The sequence below is a fragment of the Suillus paluster genome, assembly GCF_016628075.1.
Source record: "Suillus paluster strain FC165 chromosome Unknown EDB91scaffold_65, whole genome shotgun sequence".
NCBI lineage: Eukaryota > Fungi > Basidiomycota > Agaricomycetes > Boletales > Suillaceae > Suillus > Suillus paluster.
The window spans coordinates 91382-116183 of NW_024537625.1; the positions used below are offsets into that span (position 1 = coordinate 91382).

General features: G+C 47.3%; 5 protein-coding genes across 5 annotated transcripts; 3 read left to right on the forward strand and 2 right to left on the reverse strand.

The window, feature by feature from the left end:
* Positions 1-2129: 2129 nt before the first annotated feature.
* EDB91DRAFT_1028421 (uncharacterized protein) lies at positions 2130-2834 on the forward strand (the record flags this gene model as incomplete). Its single annotated transcript, XM_041312675.1, has 3 exons — positions 2130-2458; positions 2517-2583; positions 2640-2834. Coding segments are annotated over 3 exons (591 nt in total), but the record flags the coding sequence as incomplete, so codon positions are not given.
* A 1309-nt stretch (positions 2835-4143) lies between these two features.
* On the forward strand, positions 4144-7171 carry EDB91DRAFT_1155068 (general substrate transporter). Its single transcript, XM_041319584.1, is given in 26 exon segments — positions 4144-4164; positions 4217-4248; positions 4298-4309; positions 4357-4415; positions 4465-4488; positions 4544-4695; positions 4745-4858; positions 4911-4928; positions 4987-4999; positions 5048-5184; positions 5250-5300; positions 5357-5533; positions 5590-5597; positions 5650-5679; positions 5729-5757; positions 5809-5908; positions 5962-6057; positions 6109-6129; positions 6141-6142; positions 6249-6274; positions 6326-6415; positions 6464-6490; positions 6546-6564; positions 6621-6689; positions 6743-6765; positions 6818-7171. Coding segments are annotated over 26 exon segments (1422 nt in total). The 5' UTR covers positions 4144-4162; the 3' UTR covers positions 6909-7171.
* Positions 7172-14576: 7405 nt separating this feature from the next.
* EDB91DRAFT_1252276 (uncharacterized protein) lies at positions 14577-16037 on the forward strand (the record flags this gene model as incomplete). The annotated part of the gene is made up of 3 exons (XM_041323487.1): positions 14577-14933; positions 14985-15455; positions 15519-16037. The coding sequence occupies 3 exons, from the start codon at positions 14577-14579 to the stop codon at positions 16035-16037; spliced, it is 1347 nt and encodes a 448-aa protein (XP_041173409.1).
* A 480-nt stretch (positions 16038-16517) lies between these two features.
* Positions 16518-18666, reverse strand: EDB91DRAFT_1252277 (uncharacterized protein; the record flags this gene model as incomplete). Its single annotated transcript, XM_041323488.1, has 5 exons — positions 16518-16937; positions 16989-17844; positions 17895-18063; positions 18121-18273; positions 18327-18666. 5 exons carry the CDS (start codon positions 18664-18666, stop codon positions 16518-16520), a joined length of 1938 nt encoding a protein of 645 aa, XP_041173410.1.
* A 3882-nt stretch (positions 18667-22548) lies between these two features.
* Positions 22549-24640, reverse strand: EDB91DRAFT_1058852 (major facilitator superfamily domain-containing protein; the record flags this gene model as incomplete). Its single annotated transcript, XM_041314191.1, has 14 exons — positions 22549-22917; positions 22974-23126; positions 23181-23275; positions 23328-23378; positions 23433-23456; positions 23522-23783; positions 23832-23882; positions 23927-23998; positions 24050-24140; positions 24189-24235; positions 24285-24326; positions 24382-24412; positions 24474-24514; positions 24566-24640. The coding sequence occupies 14 exons, from the start codon at positions 24638-24640 to the stop codon at positions 22549-22551; spliced, it is 1404 nt and encodes a 467-aa protein (XP_041173411.1).
* Between the last annotated feature and the right edge of the window lie 162 nt (positions 24641-24802).

Below are 24802 nucleotides of genomic sequence, written 5' to 3' on the forward strand. Positions count from 1 at the left end.
GATGACCCGGTTCGATTGTTTAGATGATAATACCTTATCCTACAAGGAAATATTTTTCAGATATCACACTTCTTCGACCCTTCTTCCTTGAAAGGTCCGATGTCCAGCACACGCAAGCTCGGCAGACGCTTCCCCGAGACGGAGATCCTTTGCCGGGACTTAAGTATGCGGAATGACGTACGTTTGAGGGGGCCTTCAAGAACCTTCATTAAAGGCCACCTCACTGATAACATGGCACAGATAAGCCTGTGTTGTTGCATGTGACTCCTTTTACGTTGGGATAACACCTGAGAATCTCGTGAGTGGAAGGAGGACGGCTTGTGGTCTGCGGACAAGGTCTTCCCTTGATTCTCGAACAAGTTCTTAATGTTGGCTGTCATCTCAGTGTGCATGAACGAGTATGAAGGAAAGGGTGTAGTGCGGGTGGGATTTCAACTAAAGATAGGTAATTTGCTTTCGCCGGTACGCAAGTCTGCTTGTGGAGCCAGGGACTGAACGAATGCCTGCAGGGTGATATCTACTCGAGCGCAGTCCTTTCATACAATATATATGGAATTTCATGCGGATCGTGAGCCCGAGAACTTCGACGGCGCGTTGACGGGCAAAAGAAGGCCATAATATTGTAAGTGCTCACGTGGAGATTCTCCATTCCAGTGCTTCTTCCGTAGCGAAGTCATCCGGGCTCGTGCGCACCTTACATTATAAAAGCAGCACTTCGAAGAGCTTTATCTTCTCTTCTCAGTATTGTGTGCGAGGATGTGTGCTGTCGATTGCAGTCCCATGCACATGCATCCCACAGGATATTGCGGGTGTTCAAACGTTCATGTTCATGGGGCCGTATCGTTCACTTGCATGGAACCACACCTCCCCCAACTTCTTCCCCTTGGTCACCGTCCTAGGTCTTCATGGACACCTATTCCAAGCCGTGTAGTGAGATTATGGGATCTGCATAAATTCGAGGAATGACATTCCACGTGACATTCCTCATCATCTATGTAGATTCCTTACTCTCGTGTGCAAGCTGCTAGTGTCTTCTCTCCTCCTGTTAAAGACGCAACCTTGTAAGGCTCTCGCGCATTCCGCTATACTCTGCATGTTTGCGAGCGTTTCTTTCCTTCGTAACTAGTTTGCTCCTTCATTTTACCCTGTCAACTTTTACGAGTCTCGTTCCGACAGCGAATCTATAGCTGCCCAGGTCATACGTTCCAAGCTGTCGCACCGTTCTCCTTTAACTATATGATCTGTAGATCTTGTTTTCTCTCTTGGGTCTTACGCACTTCGCGCTCCTCTGCGTGTCTACGCGCGAGCATTTCTTCTGAATCGCAACTACTTCAATAGATCCTCCATCGGGCCCTGTCAACAATGACGAGTTTCGTTCCCGAGGTCGTACCATGGCACCGTTCTCCTCTAATCACCCGGTCCGTGGATCTTGTTCTCTCTCTGGTAATCGTGCATCTCGCCCTCCTCTGCGTGTGCCCTCCAAGGTCATTTAATTCATTCCAAGCTGTGGCATCATACTCATCCAACTATTCGATCCATAGATCTTGTCGTCTCTTTGGCAGCGGATCTCCCCAGTTGCAAGATCGGACGAGTAAGTCGTCCATCGAGAATATTCATTGGTGTGCTCTCTGTCATTATTGAGGAACCAATCCTTGATCTGCTGATCTGGCTGTCGTCGACGCCAAGAGCATGCAAGCTCAGGGTACGAGCTGTGTCTGTGGGTATATCCACGGATCGTGATTCTGCGTGAGTCAAGTCACTGGAATCTGCAGAACGAGGGTGAACCGCGACATGCTTTTATTATTTCGTTCTGGTAGTGATGAGCTGAACAGCTACAAGCAGAGCAGTAAGTACTAAGCACTTTGGCTGTTCACTATAGAGTTTGACAGGTTGCTACCATGACACGTTTTAGGAACGCGGGAAACTGCCAGACTCTACATCAATGTCATCATGCTATGCCAGATGCAGTCGTGCTCTTTCTATTACACGTTAGGAAGGCTGTGTAAATAACAGCATCAATGATTGCCCAGAGAGCTACCCTACTCAACCGCGCCTCTGGGCACAGGCTTTTCATCTAAAAAGCAAGGGTACTATGGCGTTTGTATCACTATCTCATTCTGATCACACTCATGGACTCCCAGGTAACTCTCATTGGCAGCGATTCCGAATCCGAATTCGCTGCACCTGGTCCAGAATTCGGTACATCAACAACATTGGACTTTGACTGCGATGTGATGAAATCGATGAATGCCACAGTGCGTGGACAGAGTCACATACAATACTCTGTGAGGACCGTCAAGGGTGGTCTGGTAGGAATGAACCCCAAGACCATTTTTAGCCAGAAGGAGAGGATACTGGCAACAGTGCAGCGCAGGGGCGTGCTCCCGGATTCACTCACGTTGGGCAGCAAATCGATGAGCCTTGGCAGCTGGCTTAAGAGGCCTTTGTTTTCGTCCTTGTATGTTGCACTGATATTTTTTGGCGATGGTTCATAAGGTCTGATCGATATCATTCAGTCCGGCGTCGTTCAGCGAGGGAGGAGAGACATACCTCTGGAAGGAATGTCAAGACGGCGGCATTGCTGTAGGTCCACTATAATCTGCAATAAACGGGAACGAGTTTTAATGGTCTTCGGACAGCTATACAAGGGTAGCACTAGTACAAGTGCGATTGCTCGCTTCTACCCCTCCTACTTTGCTGTGACGTACGATCGGAGAAGAATAACGCACTGTGCTCACCTGGACTTGGAACCCGAAGCCGATCTCATACGTGAAAAGGTGTTTATATCCTGTGTGCTAGTTGTGCAAAAGACGGGGAAGAATGCGAAGGCGAAGGAGTGGGACTTGGAGTTAGCTAGGCAAAGACTGGTGTTCTCCTACGTGATTGCTATGGGGTCTTTCTAACTTCATTGCAGTAATCCTGGGTCCTCGTGTATCAGTAGTACTTGACTCATATGTGTGCAACACTGCAAATCCCAGCAGTAGTCAGTATAAATACCATCGATTGTAGAATAAGATACTGGTTGCAAGTCGTGGTGTCCGATGTTTGTGCGTTACGGTCTGTGTCACCAACAAAAGAGCCCGAAGCAGGCAAGGCCTTGTGAAGCTTACATGAGCGTGCATGCTGTGATTTAGCTTTTAAGACATGCGCAACTTGTACACAAGGTCTTACATTGCGACATATATATAAATATATGCTTCGGGCAGGCCGCAGCATATATTTACATATACGGTTCAGGCTCTTTTGTTGATGGGCTAGACGATTAGTTCGAAGCTCCTCTTACGTAATACATTGTTCGTCATTGGGGCTCGTTTGCACTCGCTTCAGCGTTTAGGACATAAATTGATTTCCGGACTCCTGGTGAGCCCCCCGAGCGGTGAGTTTCTTGAACACCGAATGGAATATCGATTGATGTTTGTCTAGAGAATGACTTTTTCGTCGGACCTTTCTTACCCTTGCAGATCATGTAAGTATGTTGGGACCCATTTCATAAATAGTAGTAGGGACGCCGCGCTTTGACAATTTGAAAGGGGACGTTACAGTCAACTCAATCGAATGAGGCTCAGGCTATCGTTCCTTTAGTTGTAGGTGCCAACCCACCTTACATGTGAGTCAGTATCGTTGGCCCGCCAATACTCCATGATACACTAACGATGGGGAGAGCCTAGGGAGTTGGGACAGATCCGGTCATCTCGCTTCTGGATGTGACTAGTTTGTTACGTTCAACATTTGTATCTATAAGCTTCGTTTTTCTTGAATTCAGCCAAACGTTCTCTGGCTTGAACACGCTATCTTCTAGGTCATCTGCCTGTTTTCTTCTTGATTCGCTGATCAGGTGTGGACAAATTTCACCTGGCCGCATCACCGCACACCTTGTTCGCTTCCTAAGCGGACCTAAGAAAACAAACGCTCGTCAATATCAAGCCACTCTTCAAAATCGGCGTACCGTCACATCCCCTTAACCTTAACTTCGCAACGAGACATGGGTGCTGGTCCCGCCTTCATCACCAAAGGCTCTGCTACTTACACTCACCTTATCGATCCGAGACCATGGTACAAGAACACCCGTAAGTTCAATCCCCATGGAGACAGCACGAGGAAAGAGAACTGACGACATTGGTAAATAACAGGCCTCATCATTCTGAACTTTTGGATCGCTATCATGCAAGTTCCAGAATACATCCTGATTTACACTCAGTTAGATGGCCACTGACAGGCTCATAACGTCCTGTACAAATGGTTATGACGGTGGGCTCTACATTTATTCATTGAAAAAACCTATCTTAATTCGTTTTAGGTAGTATGATGAGTAGGTGACCTTGCGGTTTCCGAGATGATATGCTAAACGCGGAACAGACGGTCTGCAGTCTTTGACGCAGTGGAATCAAGCGTTCAATTATCCTGCTGGTGGGACTGTATGTCTACTAGTGCACATGGGCTACAACATACTTATCTGCCGGCAAGCTCGGATTGCTCAATGCCATTCAGGTAAGCTAACTGTCATAGCGGTCTCAGATGCTGCCTAACTGTAGGACTACCTCAGAGCATCGGTTCCTTGAGTGCCTACCCGTTTGCACCCTACATGGCTGATGGCATGGGTCGGCGGTTCTCAATCATCTTTGGTGCAAGTTTGATGATTGTCGCTGCCGTGATCCAGACTGCTAGTCATTCAATCCAGATGTTCATTGGAGCCCGGTAGGTGACCGATAGCTAATCGCAGTGTTACCCTGACACATTTCCGCAGTTTCATGATCGGTTTTGGTCAAACATTCGCTGCTACCGCTGCTCCACTCCTCGTCACTGAGGTCGCATACCCTTCCCACCGCGGTCGAGCAACTTCACTGTACAACGCATTATGGTGAGTTGTCTTGGCGAGTTTATGAGAACGTGTTCAAATCATCATCCTTCAGGTACCTTGGAAGTATCATGTAAGATTTTCGAGCAAAATAAGAGTTCCATCCCAGTTTACCAGTTGCCACCACGTAGTGCGGCATGGACTGTTAGTTTCTGTCATTCGAAGTGGATACTAAGGTAACCTTTTTTGCAGACTTATGGCACCTTCACTATCCCTACCAGTTGGTCGTGGAGAATTCCTTCCGCACTGCAAGCCCTTACGTCAACGATTCAAGTCTTGTTGATCTGGTTCGTCCCCGAGTCTCCACGTTGGCTTGTGAGCAAGGGAAAGTAAGTATAACTCTCCTTGATACCTAACGATCTAAAATTGTGTCGTCTTAAACTTTCACGCTTAGGGAGGAACGTGCTCTCCAAGTCCTCGCTTATTATCACGCCGACGGCAATGCGTGAGTGAGCTAAATCTCTTTGCTGTATTAGCGCTCGAGACAAGCCTATCATGCAGACAAGATCCTCTTGTGGAGTACGAATTCAAAGAGATTAAAGCTGCCATTGCTTTTGATCGGGATGTAGCTGCGAATGTTGGCTGGCTAAGCTTGATCAAATACCCCGGAAACCGCAAACGTTTACGCATCATCATCGCGCTCGGTGTCTTCTCCCAATGGTCTGGTAATGGCTTGGTGTAGGTTCGGTGTTATCTCATATGTGCAATCCTTCTGATGACCCGTGAATTCGTAGTTCTTACTGTGAGCTGGTTCATCAATGTATGATGCAAATGCTAATGATTGGAGTTGACAGATCTGAACAAAGTCTTCACTGCAATTGGAAGTGAGCGAATCGTGATGTGACATAGGGGCAGCTCATCATCGCCACTTAGTTACGGACCCAGAGACCCAGTTGCTGATTGTAGGTTTTAGACGAGGTACATGATACTTGCTCGTTCACCAAATTTTCTAGAATGGTGTTCTCAACACCTTCAACTTGTTTTTCGCCGTAACTGCCGGCTTTTGCTGTGACCGTGTGGGTCGACGTCCACTGTTCCTTGCATCTTGTGCTGGTCAGCCATGTTTCTCAGGCATACGCACACAACTGACTGGTATATGTTGTTAGGTATGGTCGTCTTCTGGGCCGCGCAGACGATCTGCTTCGCCATCCACCAAGAAACTGGTAGCATCGCCGCGGGCGATGCAGTCATTGCTTTCATTTGTGAGTAGTACCTGGGAGCCGATTATGTCTGGTGCTGACAAGCGAGCGCAGTCCTTTACTTCGCGTTTTGTAAGTATTTTAATGCTTTCGTGTTGTTGTTGTTATTAACCTACCACATCCATATAGATAACGTTCGTATTACTAACTGATGCTCTTATTCATTCTGGCTAACTCCTTGTAACATTCATTAGATTGCGTTCTCGCCTCTCGTTGTCTCGTGCGTTATATGAACTTCTGGAGTGAGCCTCACCTTGAAATATTCTAAAAGATACACTGTCGAAATTCTCCCCTTCGCCCTCCGGGCCAAGGGTTTTATGGTGTTCAGCTTCATGATATCTCTGTCGCTGATCTTCAACCAGTATGGTCCATCCCCTTCGTCTTTTTGAAGGTCCACTCACATACGCAGATACGTCAACCCCATTGCCCTTGAAGCGTATGTCCCTAATATGAACCTTCTCCTTGCAGCCGCTGACATTGAACTTGCTCAGTCTGCAATGGAAGTACTACGTGAGCTTTCTCGCATATTTCTGGCATGATTTTATTCATTAGGTGTTCTATCTTAGTTGGTATACCTGTTCTGGCTGTGCTTCGAATTTGTGTTTTGTTACTTCTTTATCATTGAGACGAAGAACGTGCGTATAACATTTTTGTTGCTCGTACATTCTGCTCACGAAATTATCGTCAGCACACTCTCGAAGAAACTGCGGTGTATGTCATAATGATACTGACTGCGATCTTTTACTCACGACTTCCTCCTCAGCATTTTCGATGGTGATACAGACATGGTCCGGATTCATAACGTGGTGTTGAAGTCCGAAGAGTCCGAGGCAGTGAAGGCGGCCGAAGTGTAAGATACGAGCGAAGCCGAAAGTGGTCCGAGCGAGCGACGCTTTGACGTCGGCTGCAGCTCGTCCATATTACAATGTGTGGTTTGCTACGATACATATATTTTTCATCTCTATGCTAACCTACTATAAGAAGTCGATTACTTTCATACGAACATCTCAGCTCCTTCAGAGACTGAGATGTAAGCCCCAGTTATTTTTCCCGTTACTTTACATTGCTAACGAGCCGTAGATACTTTGTTTATTATCAGGTACTAGACTCGTACAAAGAGCTCCTTCAGAGACTGAGATATACTTTGTTTATTATCAGATTGTCCTGTCCCACTCGTTACCATTCATGTTAGGTTATGAGCCCCGACTTGGCCACGGATTCCACACTCCCCAGTACCAGCTCTTTGTTGTTCAATGTCCCAAAACTTGCCGAAGATGGCACAAATTGGATCACCTATAAGGAAAGAACGTTGACCATGATCAGTGCGAGAGGCTTGATGTGCTATACCAATGGTCGAGCAACAAGACCTGTTCTGTTCCCACTAGACAATAAAATGGGCCAGTTGAAGAAGCTGGAGGGTATGATACCAACGCAAGCTGACCTCGAGGACCTCAATAAGAAAACGGACGAATTCTATCAGAAGGACTTGTCAGGCAGCAGATCTTCAGCACAATCATGGATTGGCTGCTGCTAAGCATTCAGAAGCTGGACAGTGTGTCCAAGATATGGGAAGAGATCTGTAAGATCCACAAAGGCAAGACTGAGCTTGTGCAGATCAACTTGCACTGCCACTTGCAGGATATGAGGTGCAATGAGGGAGCTGACATCAAAGCCCACTTCGCAGAGCTCTTGAGGCTCTGAGAATTGCTCGCTGGCATGGGCGCTGCGTTAGACGACTGCGATTTTCACGCGATCGTCCTGGGATCACTCCCGGAATCATATCGCCCTCTACTATCTTCGGTCAATGCAGCTGCAAAGATACTGCAGAAGCTACTCACTCCCAATGAACTCATCAGCATTATAACTGAAGAATACAAGCATTGCCTGCTCACTGATCATCGTAGCAAGAGCAAGAAAGGTGGCAATGCCGTGCTCACGGTCAAGAACACTCCAGGAAAGTCCCGTGGTACTGGCAGCCCCAGTCAGACCAACCAGGATGTGACCTGCTTTAACTGTGATCGCAAAGGCCATTACAAGACTGATTGCTGGAGGCCAGGAGGTGGAAAAGAAGGTTAGGGACCCAACCAAAAGCAGAGGAAAGGAGGGCACTCACAGAAGCATGGTGCTAATGCTGCCATGGAGCAGGAAGCGCAAGACAACTATGCTTTCGTTACATCAGACTTAGCGAGTGTAGCCAAGGATTTGAATGTACCCCTTGACTGCTGTGGAGCCATCATGGATTCTGGGGCCACGTCCCACTTCTGCCCTGACTGCTCCAAATTCTCCAACTACGTCACCATCGACCCTCAAGAGGTATGCACTGCAGATAGTTCGACCCTCAGTGCCATAGGACGTGGAGATGTCAAGTTAGACCTACCGCTAGGTGATAAATGCACGAATGTCACCTTGAAGAACACTTTGTACGTCCCAATGATGGTGTTCACTCTCATCTCCACTAATTGCATCACCGCCGTGGGCCTTGCTGTCCTTTTTGAGGGGAAAATGTGTAAGATCCTCTCTGCAGGTTCGAAATGCCATGTCATCGCCAAAATACCACAGGTTGAGGGTCTCTACACCATCGCGAATCAGTTGAAGCATCACGCTAATGTTGCCTGAACAAAACTTACTGCTTGTGAACTGCATCGTGTCCTAGGTCACGTATCCTAAACTGCCATGATAGAGGCGGTAAACAAGGGCCTTGTTGAAGGTGTTGAGCTAGACTCCACCTCAGGTCTGGAGTTCTGCGATGCATGTGTTAAGGCGAAAGCTGCGCGTTGCCCTTTCCCAGTGTGGGTGAGGAAAATAGACTCTGGGGTGATTCAGAAGTCTAACAAGGGTGGAAGACTAATACTCATCCCAAGGGGATTGCTACTGGGTAGCGAGTCCTCAAGTAAGTGCGAGGAAAGCAAAGACTAGACTCTGTCTAGCGACCCGAAGGGTTCTGGTCCTTACTAGGACTGGGAATGCAAAGATGTGGAAGGTATGTGATGAGCGGAACACAGCACACAATGAACGGAACAAGCGCACAACAAGTGAAACTAATGCGCAACAAGCGGAACTAACATGCAACAAGTGGAACTACATGGAACTAATGGAACTAACATGGAACAAACAGAACAAACTGAGGGAAAAGGAAACTACAAGCCTGTATGAGGAAGATTGGGTGAAGTCAGACCAGGCTTGTGTCTGGTACTTGCTCCAAGTCATTGGATCTGATGTTGGGCGTTTCAAGTGGAACTCACAGAGGCGGGAACATTGTGATGAGATCAGGAATAGATTCGGGAAGATATCTTAAACAGTGAGTGGAGTACTGGGAAGTACTCTGTAAGTGGAAGTGGAGTCGAGTCTATCAAAAGGTAAAAAAACTAAGATCCCATCTATTGCTATCTATATAGGAAGGGGTTCCAAAAAGCGCTATGCTACAACTGGGTGAGGTTGTGAGATAAGGATCCGGTTCCGAGTAGTGGAAGGATCCGTATAAGTATCATAACACATATGAAATTAGATAGCAACATGTCAGTAACACGGGGAACATAGTGAGGACTCACCAGTGAGGATGGAAGGACAGGGACAGGACAGAGGAAGACGTTCCGAAGGCTAAAGGGATATGATGCACATGATGTGCGGTTGTTCTGCTTGGTTCCATGTAGCGGACAGGTCGGGTAAGACACGGATGGGTAGTGGAATGGTAGTGGAACACACAGAAAGATGGTGGTAAGGCTTGAAAATATACAGGATATGGGCCTACAGTGGGGATGTTCCCCACACCAGAGAAGACGCAGAACTGTGCTAGCGCCTATGGGGAACTCGTGCATACCAACCTATGGGGTCCTGCTCAAACCGCAAGCTTGGGAGGCTGTTTGTATTACATTAGTTTTACAGATGATTTCAGCCGCCAGACCAAGCTGCAGTTCCTGAAGCTGAAGAGCAAGGCACTGACTGTGTTTAAGCACTACAAAGCTTGGATTGCACGTCAAGTCCCTGGTGTCCGCCTCTGCAAGGTCCATTCAGACCGTGGGGGAGAGTACCTAAGCGCCAAATTCGACGAATATCTTGATCAGCAGGGTATCAAACACCAGCTCACAGTGCATGACTCACCACAACAAAACAGTGTCGCTGAGTGACTTAATCAGACACTAGTCGAACATGCAAGGGCCATGCTTCTGGAGTGGGACCTCCTGAAGTTTCTCTGGGTGGAAGCCATCAGTTACACCACCTGGTTGAAGAATTGCCTACCTTCTAGAGCGATCCTAGGTAAGACTCCATATGAACTCGTGCACGGCGCCAAGCCAAACCTAGGACGGGCTTGTGAGTTTGGAGCAAGGGTCTACGTCCATTTACAGGATGTGGGGAAGCTTGACACAAGGGCAGAGGAAGCTGTCTTTGTTGGTGTCGACGAACAAAGCAAAGGCTACTGCGTATACTGGCCGTCAAAACAACAGGTATCTGTTGAACAGAATGTGAGTTTTGTACCAAGTACAGTGGTCATTGCAGATGTTCCGGATGAGGGGGAGTCCACTGACCTCGAAATGTTACGCCAGAACGTCCCTCCAACCACCGTACCACCCATTCCATCACTGCCAGCGCCACCCACAATCCCAACATGCAAACCCCGTGAAACTCATACTAGACCCCCACCCGGATTCTATGCCTCTCTGCAACAGGGGAAGCAAGCCACCCTGGCAGTAGAAAGTCTCTTTGAACCCACAGAGTCAGACTTTGCAGATGAACCAGAACTCACCTGTCATTTAGCGCTAGCGGCAGCAGAGCCTAAGCCTACTCTTCAACGAGCCTTGAATGGTCCTGATGCCATTGAGTGGCAAGAAGTGATTGATTATGAAATCAATCAATTAGAGAAGTTAGGCACATGGGAAGTGGTAGACACACCATGCAGCGCTAACATCATCTCCTGCCATTTTGTCTTAGCCACCAAATGAGGACCTGATGGCAAGAAGCTCAAACTGTGCACGCATCTCGTGGCAAATGGACAATGCCAGCAGTATGGTGTCGATTATTTCGACACATTCACACCTACCTCGAATATGTCAATGATCCATACAGTTCTAGCACAGGCAGCTCAGCAAGACTGGGAGATACACCAGGTAGATATAAAGAGCGCTTACCTCTATGCTGAAGTGAAGGAGGAGATCTATATGAGAGCGCCACCTGGGTATTTGAAGAAAGGTGACAAGGGGAAGGTCTTGAAACTGTTGAGGAGTCTCTATGGACTGAAACAAGCAGGTTTTGAGTGGTCTGAGGAGTTAGCGAAGATTTTCGTCGAGCTTGGATTCGTTTGGTCACAGATCGACCAGGCAGTCTATTACAAGTGCCTATTGGACGAGCATATGGTCATTACAGTTTCCGTGGACAACATGGCAGTCACATCGAAGCACCTGCACCACATCGAAAGCTTCAAGGCCCAGTTGCATCAGTACTTCAAGATTTCCTACCCAGGAGAGCTCACCTGGCTCCTGGGACTCAAAATTGAACACAATCGCCCAGCATGGACCATAACCCTATCCCAGACTGCCTACGTCCAAACCATCCTAGAACAATTCAATCTCACAGACACCAAGAGCACCACCACACCTATGGACTCCAGCACCCTCTTATCCATGGACCAGTCCCCATTGACACATTCAGAACTTGAAGATATGGCTGACGTATCCTACCAGTGTGCTATCGGTTCCTTGATGTATGTGGCCACAAGCACGAGGCCTGACATAACCTTTGCAGTCGCAATTTTGTCGCAATTCATGCGTAACCCAGGTCGAGCGCACTGGGATACTGCTAAACAAGTCTTCAGATACCTAAAAGGAACCACGACCCATGGAATCACACTGGGAGGATCAGATGGTGGATTGGAAGCCTACGTTGATGCTGATTGGGCATTGCAGCCTCACCGTCACTCTATATCTGGGTATGTTGTTCTGTTGAATGGGGGTCCAGTAGCATGGAGCACTAGAAAGCAGCCCCTGCTGGCCCTCTCCACGGCTGAAGCCAAATACATCGCACTCACAACCGTCGCATGTGAAGTCCTTTATCTCCAACTCCTCATTGATGAGCTATATGAACCCGTTCAGCTACCCACCCCCATTCATTGCAACAACCAGGTAGCTATCACGCTCACGTCAAATGCGAAGTTCCATGCGAGGACGAAGCATATTGATATATATTTTCCCTTTGTCAGATTGCACGTCAAAAACGGTACCTTCAAGCTCCATTACTGCCCAATGGATGACAACATCGCCAATGCGTTCACGAAGGCTTTACCTTGTCCATGCCTACAGAAGTTGAGAGCATTGATGGGCCTAGGTTCTGCTCAAGGGGGAGTGTTGAAGTTCAAAGAGTCCGAGGCAGTGAAGGCGGCCAAAGCATAAGATACGAGTGAAACTGAAAGTGGTCCAAGCGAGCGACACTTTGACATTGGCTGCAGCTCGTCCATATTACAATGTGTGGTTTGCTACGATACATATATTTTTCATCTCTATGCTAACCTACTATAAGAAGTCGATTACTTTCGTATGAACATCTCAGCTCCTTCAGAGACTGAGATGTAAGTCCCAGTTATTTTTCCCGTTACTTTACATTGCTAACGAGCCGTAGATGTTACAATGGCACTATATTTTCTTTTCTCTTTCTTTCTTTACTTACTCATCGAGTCTCGTGACTGCTTATCAACACGTCCAACACGTGAACACTTACCTATATGCTTACTCATTATGCTTACACAGATGATTACTCATACTGTTCCCTGATTGGTCGATCCAACATTGTACCATTTCTCATCTCCTTTTCTGATTGGTTGATATTGTCTTCCTATTCTCACTTACCTTTCTTGATAGGGTCATCTACCTACAGACCGGCCCTAAACTACCTTCTTGTTACATATATATCATGTTTCCTGTACTTGTATTCCTTAACTTGAATCTACTAGGTTCTCTCCTGATACTTCAAGTTCACCGATCTAGCTGCCTTCCAAGCAGACTAGCCTGAATGCTTGATCTAGCGAGCCCTTGACACTCGACTAGCCTGAACCTTTGATCTTAGAACTCGTGATACACTTCAGCCTTGATCATCCTTTATTGCAATGCTGAAGAAGAACTATCCTAGTCATAACAGTAGATACTTTGTTTATTATCAGGTACTAGACTCGTACAAAGAGCTCCTTCAGAGACTGAGATATACTTTGTTTATTATCAGATCATCCTGTCCCGCTCGTTACCATTCACGTTACATGGCTGGCACACATGCTGGCCTCATGCACTGCGAGGGCGAGATCCAAGAGAAAAAGATGTTTGAGTCTCAAGTTGAGATGATGGATTAAGCAAACTCTCCTTGACACGACCCGTTCGAGGCGGATTGGGAATCATTATGAAGGATTTGATCTAGCTGCCTTTTATTTTTGCAATATTGTCCATAACCATAGCAATGCCTGAAAGACAAACCCAGCAATGTAGTGTTATCAGGGTGTATCCTCCGCTTGTGGGGTCAGGTCAACAGGTAAGTATGTTTCTGCTGGCTGGTCCAAAGATTCTTAATTTCTGAGTTTAGCTCCATGATCTTGCATAGTGATGTGCATGGCCTGGCTTCAGGCTGTGGGCCAGGCCAAGCCGGGCCTGAATAGGCCAAGCTGAGCCAGGCCAAAGTCACAGCTTGGTGACAGCCAGAATGTCTCAGTCTTCGACTTTTCGCCCTGATTTGCCGATTTGCCCCATTCGCGTTCGTGCCGCACCTAATTAGCTAATACACTGGCATGTATTTTTCCCACACTTGCCTACCGTTCGCGCTTTGTGTCACAACCATCCCACCAATCATTATCACTACTATCAACAACGCCCACTCTTCTCGCCCGCCCTGCACATTGATAACTGGTATGTATTGGCACCATGTAAGTTGCACTGGTCTTTGCTGCATGGTGCACTAGTGCTGATGAGTTCTGTGTAGCATACAACTATAGTAAATGCTTACCTTCAACACGCTCCTTTTATCAGCTCTCTGTATCACGCTGTCAAAGATACCATAGGATTCATGTCATCTGTTCCTCCTACAACACCCTTCATCTGGCCTGAATGGGCCACTATCTGTCAATCGTGTTTTGAACCTGTCGAATGGCAGGTTTGCAAAGATGATTCAAAGGGTAACCAAGGTCGTTGGTATGCAGTGGTATGTGGATCGAATCATGTTTCTTGAGTTCGGCTAACTTGCTGAGGATTCAGTGCCGACATAAATGCCCTGAGAGCAACGAGACATGTTTCTACTTCCGCTGGGGCTCACCCAGACCATCCCCGACACAATCGCCGGTCCTTCCCCACAGTACCACCATACCAACGCAGCCTGGGCCACTGCTACTGCCAGTTGGTGACGCATCCTCTCAGCCACGTCTGTGTGCTGTGCCTGGATGTAAGTTCATGCGAATCGCACCGGATTGCGAAAACGTGTGTTGCCGCAGGCATTGTGTTGCCTTTGGTGGATGTTCTTTGAAGACCCATAAGCCCACCCCTGCTAAAATCCAGCGAAACATGGCGATCGACCCTGCCCTTCGAGTACCACCACGACCTGTTGCAAGTACATCTGCCCCTACCGCTGGCCCCTCTACGATCTCTCCTGAAGCGCAGGGGCCTCCTGCTGCTGCTGTTCCTGCTGTTTCTTCTGCTGCTGTTGCCCACTGTTCAAACAAGGGTAAAGATTGCGCACTGCCTTCATCAGAGGTCGACATACATGCCAACCCTCATTACCCATCGCAACTCCCACCTGTTTTCACTCAGCATTATGCCGAACAAGAACAGCAGTTGAAGGCAATGGAGCATCAAGCTGCCGAGCAGCGTGATCTAGAGCACCACACGAAGAATACTGTAGAAGCATATGGGTGGTCAGAGGTGTGTTTTCCCAAATATGACCTATACTATACACCCTAACAGCAGCTTTAGGATGGTGCAGAGGTGACCATGTGCGAATTTCAAGATGGTATCACCCTGCTGCAATTCAAGGTGACCGCTCGAGTATTCCGGGCACTTGGGTTGTACTCTGGAGATGACGCAGAGGTGCAAGTCCAATACTTCAACACCTCGAAGAGCCGATGGTGCACAGTCCAGCAAGGGCATGTGCTTATGCTTGACAGCCGTCAAGTGTACATGTGCAACATAGGCGTCACCATCACTCCCGAGTTCGATGAGATCTTCGAAAGTAACTCTCTTCATGCTGTTCCCAATATTTGTACCAATCTCAAAGTGGAGCGTGCTGCTGTTCGTCTGTCCAACACACGCAAACAGCTCAGAGCTGCTAGCATCACAGCCTCTGATTCAGAGGAGCCAGAAGATATGCAGAAGCGGAAGCATTTGGGCCACTCAGCGCAAGGCAATACTCACCGTGCATGCACAAACACAGCTGGCTCCTCAGCTGTTCGTCCCTGCTCACCTCGATTGGTGATAAAACATGAGTGCACCATTCTGACACCACGTCAGTCATCCTTGAAGTCAGACTCACCTCCATTGTGGGACGAGATAGAGATATTTTCTGATTCCAGCTCTGAGGTCAACATCACTCCCCATCAACATGCACCGCATCCAAGTCATCGTCGTTCACCATCATTGGACAGCGGCAGCCATTCCGGCTCTGAGGTCGACATCACTCCCCGTCAACATGCACCACATCAAAGTCGTTGTCGTTGTTCACCATCATTGGACAGCGGCAGCCAGAGTGATGCCTCTACTAGCGATGCCAGATCTACTAGCAACGCCACTACTATATCTGAGTGCTCATCATTGTCTTCAGGCCACTCTCCTGAGGATGCTGTTGATGTTGATGCCTTCGACGATGTCAAGCGCTGGCCTACCAGCTTCTACGCATGTGAAATTGCAGATGGGTTCAAGAAGTACAATAAATCCCGCAGAGTTGGACTGTCCTCCCATGCTGCCTTCTCACTGGCATTCGGAGGGGGTGTACACTTCCATCCCTCAACCTTCTCAGAGCATCGGAAATGATGGGATCGTGCACCAGCATCCTCACGAACCACGTTTATACAGGCAGGCAAGAGTGACGCAGGTTTATATTCAGCATTCATGGAGGCAAATCCATTACCTGGTGCGGATGTAAAGGCCGCAAAGAAGCGCCTTGTAAGACTGTGAGGGTGAACACAGGTACTAGTCTATTTTCTAATTCCTTTTCCTTTGTTATGTACTCTGTACTCTTGTCATGTTATGATTTCTCTACTAGTATTGTCATTAACTCGTTAATGTACTTGTGATGATGCATCAATCGAATGATGTTTGTAATATTATTGAGAGCAGACGCATTGATATTGAGAGTAGACGCATCGTTAACGCGCGATATTGAGAGCAGATGTGTCGTTAACTCGGTGCATCAATCAAACGACGTTCATAATATTATTGAGAGCAGACGCGTCGACGTGAATTGCATCAAGGCATCAATCGAATCATTAGAAGCAGCATGTAACAGAACATTTACTCTACTAGTGGCCAGTTGCCAGGACATCTCCCCTCTGCATGTAGCTTTACTTTCATGAGCCAATTCTTCTGAAGGATCATCTCATCTAAGAAGAAGACATATCTGTCCACAAGCATCTCACGGCATATTGAGTGGTACCCCCCAAACCAGACATTTGTCTGCTCCGCAATGGAGGAGTTGAATAGCCAGTTGCCACTGGCGTACTTCAGATCGTCAAAGTGGGCAGGGTTGCAGTGTTTCTGACACCATGCATCTTCGACCGAATGCTTGCACTGGAAGTGAAACACATCGACAGATAGGCCTACACCTTTGAAGTAAGGGTCGTTCCGAACATGATACGACAAAGTGCAATTGTTGTCGTAGAAGATGTGGTTGGGCTTGATGCTCTCATCACGAAATACTCTCTTGATCATCTCCTATCTGCTTATGGTTAGTCTGCAATTGTGAGTGAGGAGTGTTGGCCTTACTACAACACTTGTGACACCCTCTGCTCCATAAAATGTCTTGCGTGCGAGAATCATCCCACACAGCGCAATGATCAACTGTTCATTGTGGGCACGGTTACGACCAAACTTTGCGCGAAGTTTCCTTGGCTCGGTTTGCTTTGTTGTCTCCACATATCCCTCACCAGCAACAACTGGAACCTCAAACTCCTCTTCCATGGGATCATCGGCCTCAAGGTCAGCAATCGCGACATCGCTAGTATCAGAGTTGGTGGGCATGGCTACATATGCACGCTGAAGGCATTCCTGAAGTTGAAAGTGTGCCTGGCCATGTTGGGTGTACGCCTTCTCAATAGCCTGGTGTGTGGGGTCGTTGCACGTCCTAGTTGACAGTATGACACTGCACTCGCAGTTCACTATTGCACAGATATGGAGGTGTGTTAGAAGATGGTTGGGACAGAATCTATCTCGATTATTGCCAAGGGGTTCATGGCAATTATGGATGCCGCAGCATGGATGGCCTACAGTGACCCTATCTGTAACAACGACGGAAAGCTTTCTGTCAGGAGTGCCATCTTTGTTGTCATCATAGAGAACAGTGCACTTGGTACAATAATGACGGAGCTCCTCCTGACCATAGAGGTGGATGCGTAGGTTGCGGGTGCGCATCGGTGCAGTGAATCTATCTTTGTGGTCACCTCCATGCTTGACCTCCAGCACTTGACCACAAAGTTGTAAATCTTCAATGAGAGAGAGTTGGACAACTCTGCTCCAGATGTGGTCACCTGTGAGGCCAAACTTGAAAGGAAAATCAGGTGGCGGGACTGCGCTCTTTGAAAGAGAGACATTATAAAAGCGTGCACAGTTCGACATGGATGTCCTGCCAAAGTCGAGTCAGAACACTGAAGCGATGCTATTGACGGCACTCACCATGAAACAAGATTCAGTATTCTCCACATCCGCACAACAGCTATATCAACATACTGATGACCACCGACGTGGAGTACGTCTGGTAACTGCACATAATAGGTCCACTTGCGATCATGTGCAGGGACTTTATAGTCAATCGAATAGTGATGATGGAACCCAACATGACAAGCTATAAAATCGAAGTAAGTGTCAGTACCTTGTCAAAGATGATATTGTAGATGCACACCATCACATTTGAGATGGACAGAGTGCATAGCAATTGGACTGCGATCGAGTGTGTACAGGATTGCAGGACGCTGCTCTGCTCTCATTAGCTTCTTCTCGTTGGTACAGCCACGAGAGACGCATGTCTGCTGTGGTGGGTAGAGGGGAGACATGGCTGCAGCATCGAAAAGTTCACGGGCTTGAGAGGATGACAAGCAGAAGACTCACTGATACCATGTTTCTGCCCATACTGCGTGAAAAGAGGGAGTGTATTGTAAAGCCCGAAGTTATCCTCATGCCAGATCATGTCTTTTAATGCTGTCCAGAAAGCTGGGACATCCTCCAGTACGATTTGACAGCTAGCAGAGAGAAAGTGGATGATACTTGGTGATAGATTAGCAGGCGGAGAGCCAGGATCATAATCTCCTGGCTGAACAAGGATTATGTTGTTCTTAAGGTTTGTAGCAAGGAAAACAAAGTGGACCATAGATGCAAGTGAGAGCTTGGTCGCAGGGGACAGGACACCCTGCAATTCCCGCAAGCACTGGAGTAATGACTCAGAGCTCATCATTGTACCTGCATGTGATTACATCATTGGCCCTGCTAGACGATCTGGTACTTTGTTTGTGTGTGTAATTAATTATATATATTTCTTTGGCACGAATGGCACAAATGGGGCGAAAAGTCGAAGTCCGAGATGTCCTCGTGACAGCTTTGGCCTGGCCTGAGATTATGAAAAGCCGAAGCCAGCGGCTCAAGCTGTGGCTTATGTCACACAGAACTGTGCCTGCAGCGTCGCAAACACCACTCACTTGACGACCCCAGAATCCCGCTTCTATCTCATTTTAGACTTTCACTTTCCATTGTATGAGCTCATGACAGTGAGTTGCAGAGCTTCGTTCTTTCCAAGCTTGACACAACTCACTTTGTCACTGGTGGATAGATCAATTTCAGTAATCTGCCCTCTTTTACGAGTCTCTTGCGACTTGCAAGCTTGGCGACTAGTGCATTTGTTTTCGGACAAAAGGTGTGCATCTATGATGGTATTTTTTTCATATCTGTTTCCTACTACTTGTCTCTAATGGTTGGAACCATCCACACAGACAGTGATGACAAATGTCATGCACGGCCAGTCCGCTGAACAAAGCCCAGCGCCACCCTTCTCCAACATTCAGAGAAGGCAGCTCTCCCATCACAAACCAAGGCTATCAATGCCTTTTGTGCAGCTGAGGCTACAAAGTGTTTGCCTGAAATTCAATGCGCTTCCAACACAGATCTAACCACCCCCAGCTCAACAGGTGACACCGCACCATCAGGTTCAACTCTGGCAACCTCAGCAGCACTCAAAACGGGTAAATGGATGCGTGTTGAAGCAGTTGTTGATGAATCTGATGGAGAGGAATATGAAGATGCATGCACCGAGGAATGTGACAATGCACACACCGAGGAACATGAAGATGCACGCACCAATCCACGACATAAGTTCATTTTCCATCTGCAAACACCAAAACTGATACCTGGTAGCCAAAAGATTGCGCAAATCAGCGCCAATCAATGTAGATTTGATTGATGATGATGGCATTCCTATTGATGTTCATGTCCAACCTATTACTGACACAGCCCCAATGTGCAAAGGCAAGACTGCTGATCTCAATGCATTTTTTGGTGCAAGGTTCGATCATATGGGAACCAATGGCAAGGTCAAAAAGCACTGAAAGTGCAAGTTATGCTTGTAAGTCTATAAGTTCATGATCATGCTCACTCACTCACACCAAATTAATAGGAAACAGTGTATACTTGTGAACAAATCTACAACACTTCATCGTCATGCCGAAGCTAATTTTGCGGTGCGTAAATTTCTTTCATATATTCATTGTGCATATATATATGATTATACTGTAGGGAAAGTATCGACAATAGGTGAAGGAGCACTCTTTTGAGTCTATGTTACTGGGTGACATCAAGGCCTGCAAGGAGAAGGCCAAGCAGGCACAGCAGACCATTAATTCGCATCTGACTGAATGCAAACTCTCTGAACGAGTCGTACCTTACTCGGATAAGTTATTCAAATGAGCTGCAATTGAATGGTTGGTTGCAATGGACCAAGTATGTATGCTTTGCTTGATCTAATAGTATGACCATTGACACGCCTTCATCTAGCCCATCCAAGCCCTCGAACACCCGAAGTTCCAGGAGATGATCGATGTTGCTTCACGGGCGACAAATGGTGTCAAAATCCCCAGTCGCAAAGCCACTCATGCTGAGATCATGCGAATATTTAAGAATCATTTGACGTGACTCCAGACAACGTTAAATGTATGTCACAATCCAGTGTGTGCTTTACCACATCTCATCTGCCAACACAGAGCACTGCTGTTAGCAGAGCAATCAATATCACTTGTGACGCATGGCAAGCCACCAACACTGATGGATATTTCACTGTCACTGGCCACTGGATCGAAGAGAAGTCAACGATGCAATGGGAGTGCGAAAGCGCACTTCTTGGCTTTACCCAGCTCAACAACACACACAATGGGAAGCATCTCGGTGGCACACTGTTCAAAGTTCTAGATTGTGTTGGTATCACACATAAGGCATGTCATCTTTGCATTCTGCTTGGCTTAGTCTAATCATGATATATTGTTGGGCCATGTCACTTGTGATAATGCCTCTAACAATGGCACAATGCTCAAGGAGTTTGCTCGACTCTATGAAGCACGACACAAAAAGGAGTTCCCTTGCTATGAACGAAGGATCAAGTAAGATGCTTGTTTCGCAGTTGATATGTGCTCACATAGTGTTCAGCTGTCTCGCTCATGTGATTAATCTTGGCACCCAAGTACTGATCAGTACATACAGCAAAGCTCCACACTATGAACCTCACAACCCCCATGCTCATGAGCTGGATACCACCAAGCATCATAATTGTGACGAGATTGGACTCATACGTTCAATATGCATAAAGGTGATTGATCTCTCTTCACACATTACGTTTTACTAAATTGTTCAAAGGAGCAATCATCTGTGAAATGAAAGGAGCTTTACAAAATGGTGCAAGTCAAGGCTGGTGTCTCACACCCTACACAACTCCTTCTGGATATGAAGGTTTGTTGGTCCTCAACCTATGTGATGGTCAACTGTGCGGAAAGCAATAAAGAGGTGAGTGTAGTCTGCAGTGTTCAATAATGCAATGTCTGATTTCTGACAACAGCATGTCAATGTATTTGTGTACGAGATGGGTCTACAAGAGCAAGACTTGACCAAACAGGCCAAGATTGATTTCCTTACATTGGCATCAACTGAATGGACCCACATTGGTAAATTTGCTGATCTATTATCAGTACGTTACGTTTGTCATTTGATATTGTGCTGCTGCTGATTTGATGTTTCAGTACGCAGACGTTGCCCAGCAGGCCTTCTCATCAGAATCAACTACTACACTACATCTTGCTATCCCTGCACTCGAGACTCTCCATCGAGCTTGGTCTTCACATGCGGAACAGCCAAAATATTCACATTTTGCACCAGCATTGCATGCCACTGCACAAAAGCTTGACGAGTATTACGAGAAGACCACTGACTCCCTGGCCTATGTCATGACTATGTGTATGTTCTCCCTGTTTCATTTACCATGTATCTGTGATGTTCATATTCCATGCAGTGCTTGATCCAACGGGTAAAATGTTGTACTTCAAGAAGAACTGGCCCAAGGATTTGCAAGACGAAGTTCTTGCTTGCGTGGAATGAGTGGTATGTTGGACAAAGTTATTCACCAGCTTACAATCACTTACAAGTCATGTAGTTTGAGGCTCGCTATCTTGAATTGGGCCAGGCAGCATCCATGTCGCAACCTTCACTTGTCAAGAAAGGCAAGGCTAGCGGACTCAAGAAGTTAATTTGCGAGGCGCAGAGCTCCAATGAAGACGATGATGACGAGACTGTCATCACTCATACAGATCCATCTAGACCATGGTATGCCAGTTTTAGAAACTATGTCGATGCTGTAGAGACGAAACCTCTGCCAGGAATGAGCATAATTCAATGGTGGGGCGTAAGTACATATCCAAGTCTATCTCGTCTCAATACTGACCAGTCTTTGTTGTAGATTAATGGACACAGATATGGGCCAGTATGGACCTCACTAGCTCGCGACTACCTCTCAATTATGGCATCATCAGTTTCGAGTGAGCGCACGTTCTCACAGGGTGGTATTACCATTAGCAAGCGCTGCAACCACCTCAAAGGTGACATTGTTGAGGCACTACAGTGCGTCAAATGCGCCCTCCGCCATGATCTACTCTTCCGCGAGCCTGGACCCTCATCATCAACTGAGGAAGCTCTCGAGGACTCTGATATTGAGATGGATGCTAATGAGAAGCTGAGTGATGTCGAAGATGGGGATGAGAAGGGCTGGGATGCTCTTCTGGAGGGAGACGAGGATTTTGTAGAATCAGATGCTGACTCCATGATGAAAATTATCTTCTGAATGCTTTTCTCCATTTTCAGTACTTGGGCCGCGGCTCAGGCCAAAGCCGAGCCAAAGCCAGCCGTCACTGGCGGCTTTGGCCCGGCCTGGAATTTTTGCAAGCCCAAGCCGTCTGAAGCCAGGCCGAAGCCGCGGCTTTCGAGCCAAGCCGGGCCGGAATATCACTACTTCTGTCGACTCAGGTATACGGAACCTTCGCCCGCGTTGGGAAGGAAACCGCAGAGTGTCATTGTCTTCTTCGTCAGAATCAACGGCGTGCCCATTGGCAGGAGAATCGGGGCTAGTGGACTTATCAGTCCCCCCTGGACGACGGTCTAACTTTTTCTCGGGGATCTGAACCACAACGCCATCAACAGAGGACTGAAAAAGAGAACAGGCTGGAGGCGTACCGGTAGTCGGATGATATACGCCAACAACGCACAACACGTAGCAAGTGCGAACACGGCGCGGAGACTTATGGCGTATGAGTCTCTTGCTACGCGTTGCAAATCCGGCGGCAACTTCCCCATGAAGGTGGTAGAATGCCTGATCTTACTCACAATCTAAACGTAGAAAATGTAGCATCGAGATGGACTGATTAAAGGGCAAGATTTCACCTCTGCTGCGCCATCGCCGTGTATCCTTGACCGAAGCTCGTGGTCAAGTTTGAACTGGAATAGCGCAGATGAAATCGCAACGCCCGCTACTTGTCCTGCGCCCGAGCGTTCAACCTTGATGACAAGTATCCGTACCAAGCAACTCACCCAAGCCTCGGAAAAGCTGTATGAAACCAGTGCCAACGGCCATCGAACTCTCTGGGATATTTTACACTGTTAAAAAACCTCAGCACAGGAGCCATGAGAACGCACCTGGGAGGTGTGCGAGCAGCGCAACTAATTATTTGTGCGCAATATGATTAACCATCTCGAGCGCAGCTGATCATTGACGTCCTACGCACCAAGGTTTGTCTGTAAAATCACGGCGTTGCCAAACCCGACTGGGATCTGATACGGAGTTATGATCATCGGAAAAAAATACATCACGGACAAGCTGCACGATGACACAAGGACGTTGCTGGCTCCAATAAGGATAGGGACCTTCTGTTTCAAGAGTGATGGCGCCATCATAGGCTCGGGCGCAACTAACAACTCTACCAAAATAAAAACTACGAAAAAAATGCCAGCGAGAGCCAGCGGTACGTATACCCATTGGTTCGACCACTGGTCAAGGGTCAACCAATCAGATATTTCATTTGAATAATCGCTCACCGGGAGATCCTCGTTGTATTTCATACTCAAGAACACCAAGCACGATCCGACCTGAAGGAGTCAAGAACAATCTACAAATGATAGCGTAGACTCACAGAAAGTAAAAGGGTAAAAATACCGCCATAATCGATTCTCTTCAGCACCTCTTTGGTGCTTTTGCTGTCTCCCTAACAATCAAATGAGTACATTTTAAGTGTACAATCCTTCCAAGTGCTTACGGGGGTGACATATCGCAAGTTGTAAGTCGTAAGAGCGAGCGACAGTGCAAAAAAGGGCACTTGTATCAAGAACGCCCATCTCCAACCAAACCTAGAACGCATGGTAAATACGGGCAAAATAGAAGGTGTGTGCGCTTACCGGTCGCTTATGAGACCTCCTATAGGTCCTCCCAGACCCATGCCCAGCTAAACACGATGAATATTCAGACTCAAACAGTGGTGGGGCCCGACGTACGCCATTGAACAGACTTTCTACCCCTTGCGCAAGCCCTCTCGACTATAAGTATTCCTGAGATCATGATAACGGCGAGAAAGGATAGAACAGAACATACCCGTATGGAATACATATCACTCGTAGCGATCCTGAAGTTGTCATGGTCACATTTAATAACGAACTGAATGATTGCCTGGTATTGGGTCTCACGAGGAAGTCGTTTGAATACCACCACCTCCCATACCAGAGAGCTGCAAGAACATGTCACAAATGAGTGTAATGAACTCAGGGGATCAACGTACAAATCGGGCAGCAACCAACATCTCCATGTTCGTGGAAAATCCACACAAAAGGGTCCCCGGGGCGGATGAATACATCGAGTCAACAAAATACCTATCAGGGGTGATGCATGACTCACCAATGCGCAGCATATGATTTCTGGGTATGAAAGAAAACTAAAGATATGGCAGCGCAATTCCTCTGCGATATCACATATCATAGCCGTTCCAAAATGAGACCATTGATGACGTGAAGTGGCG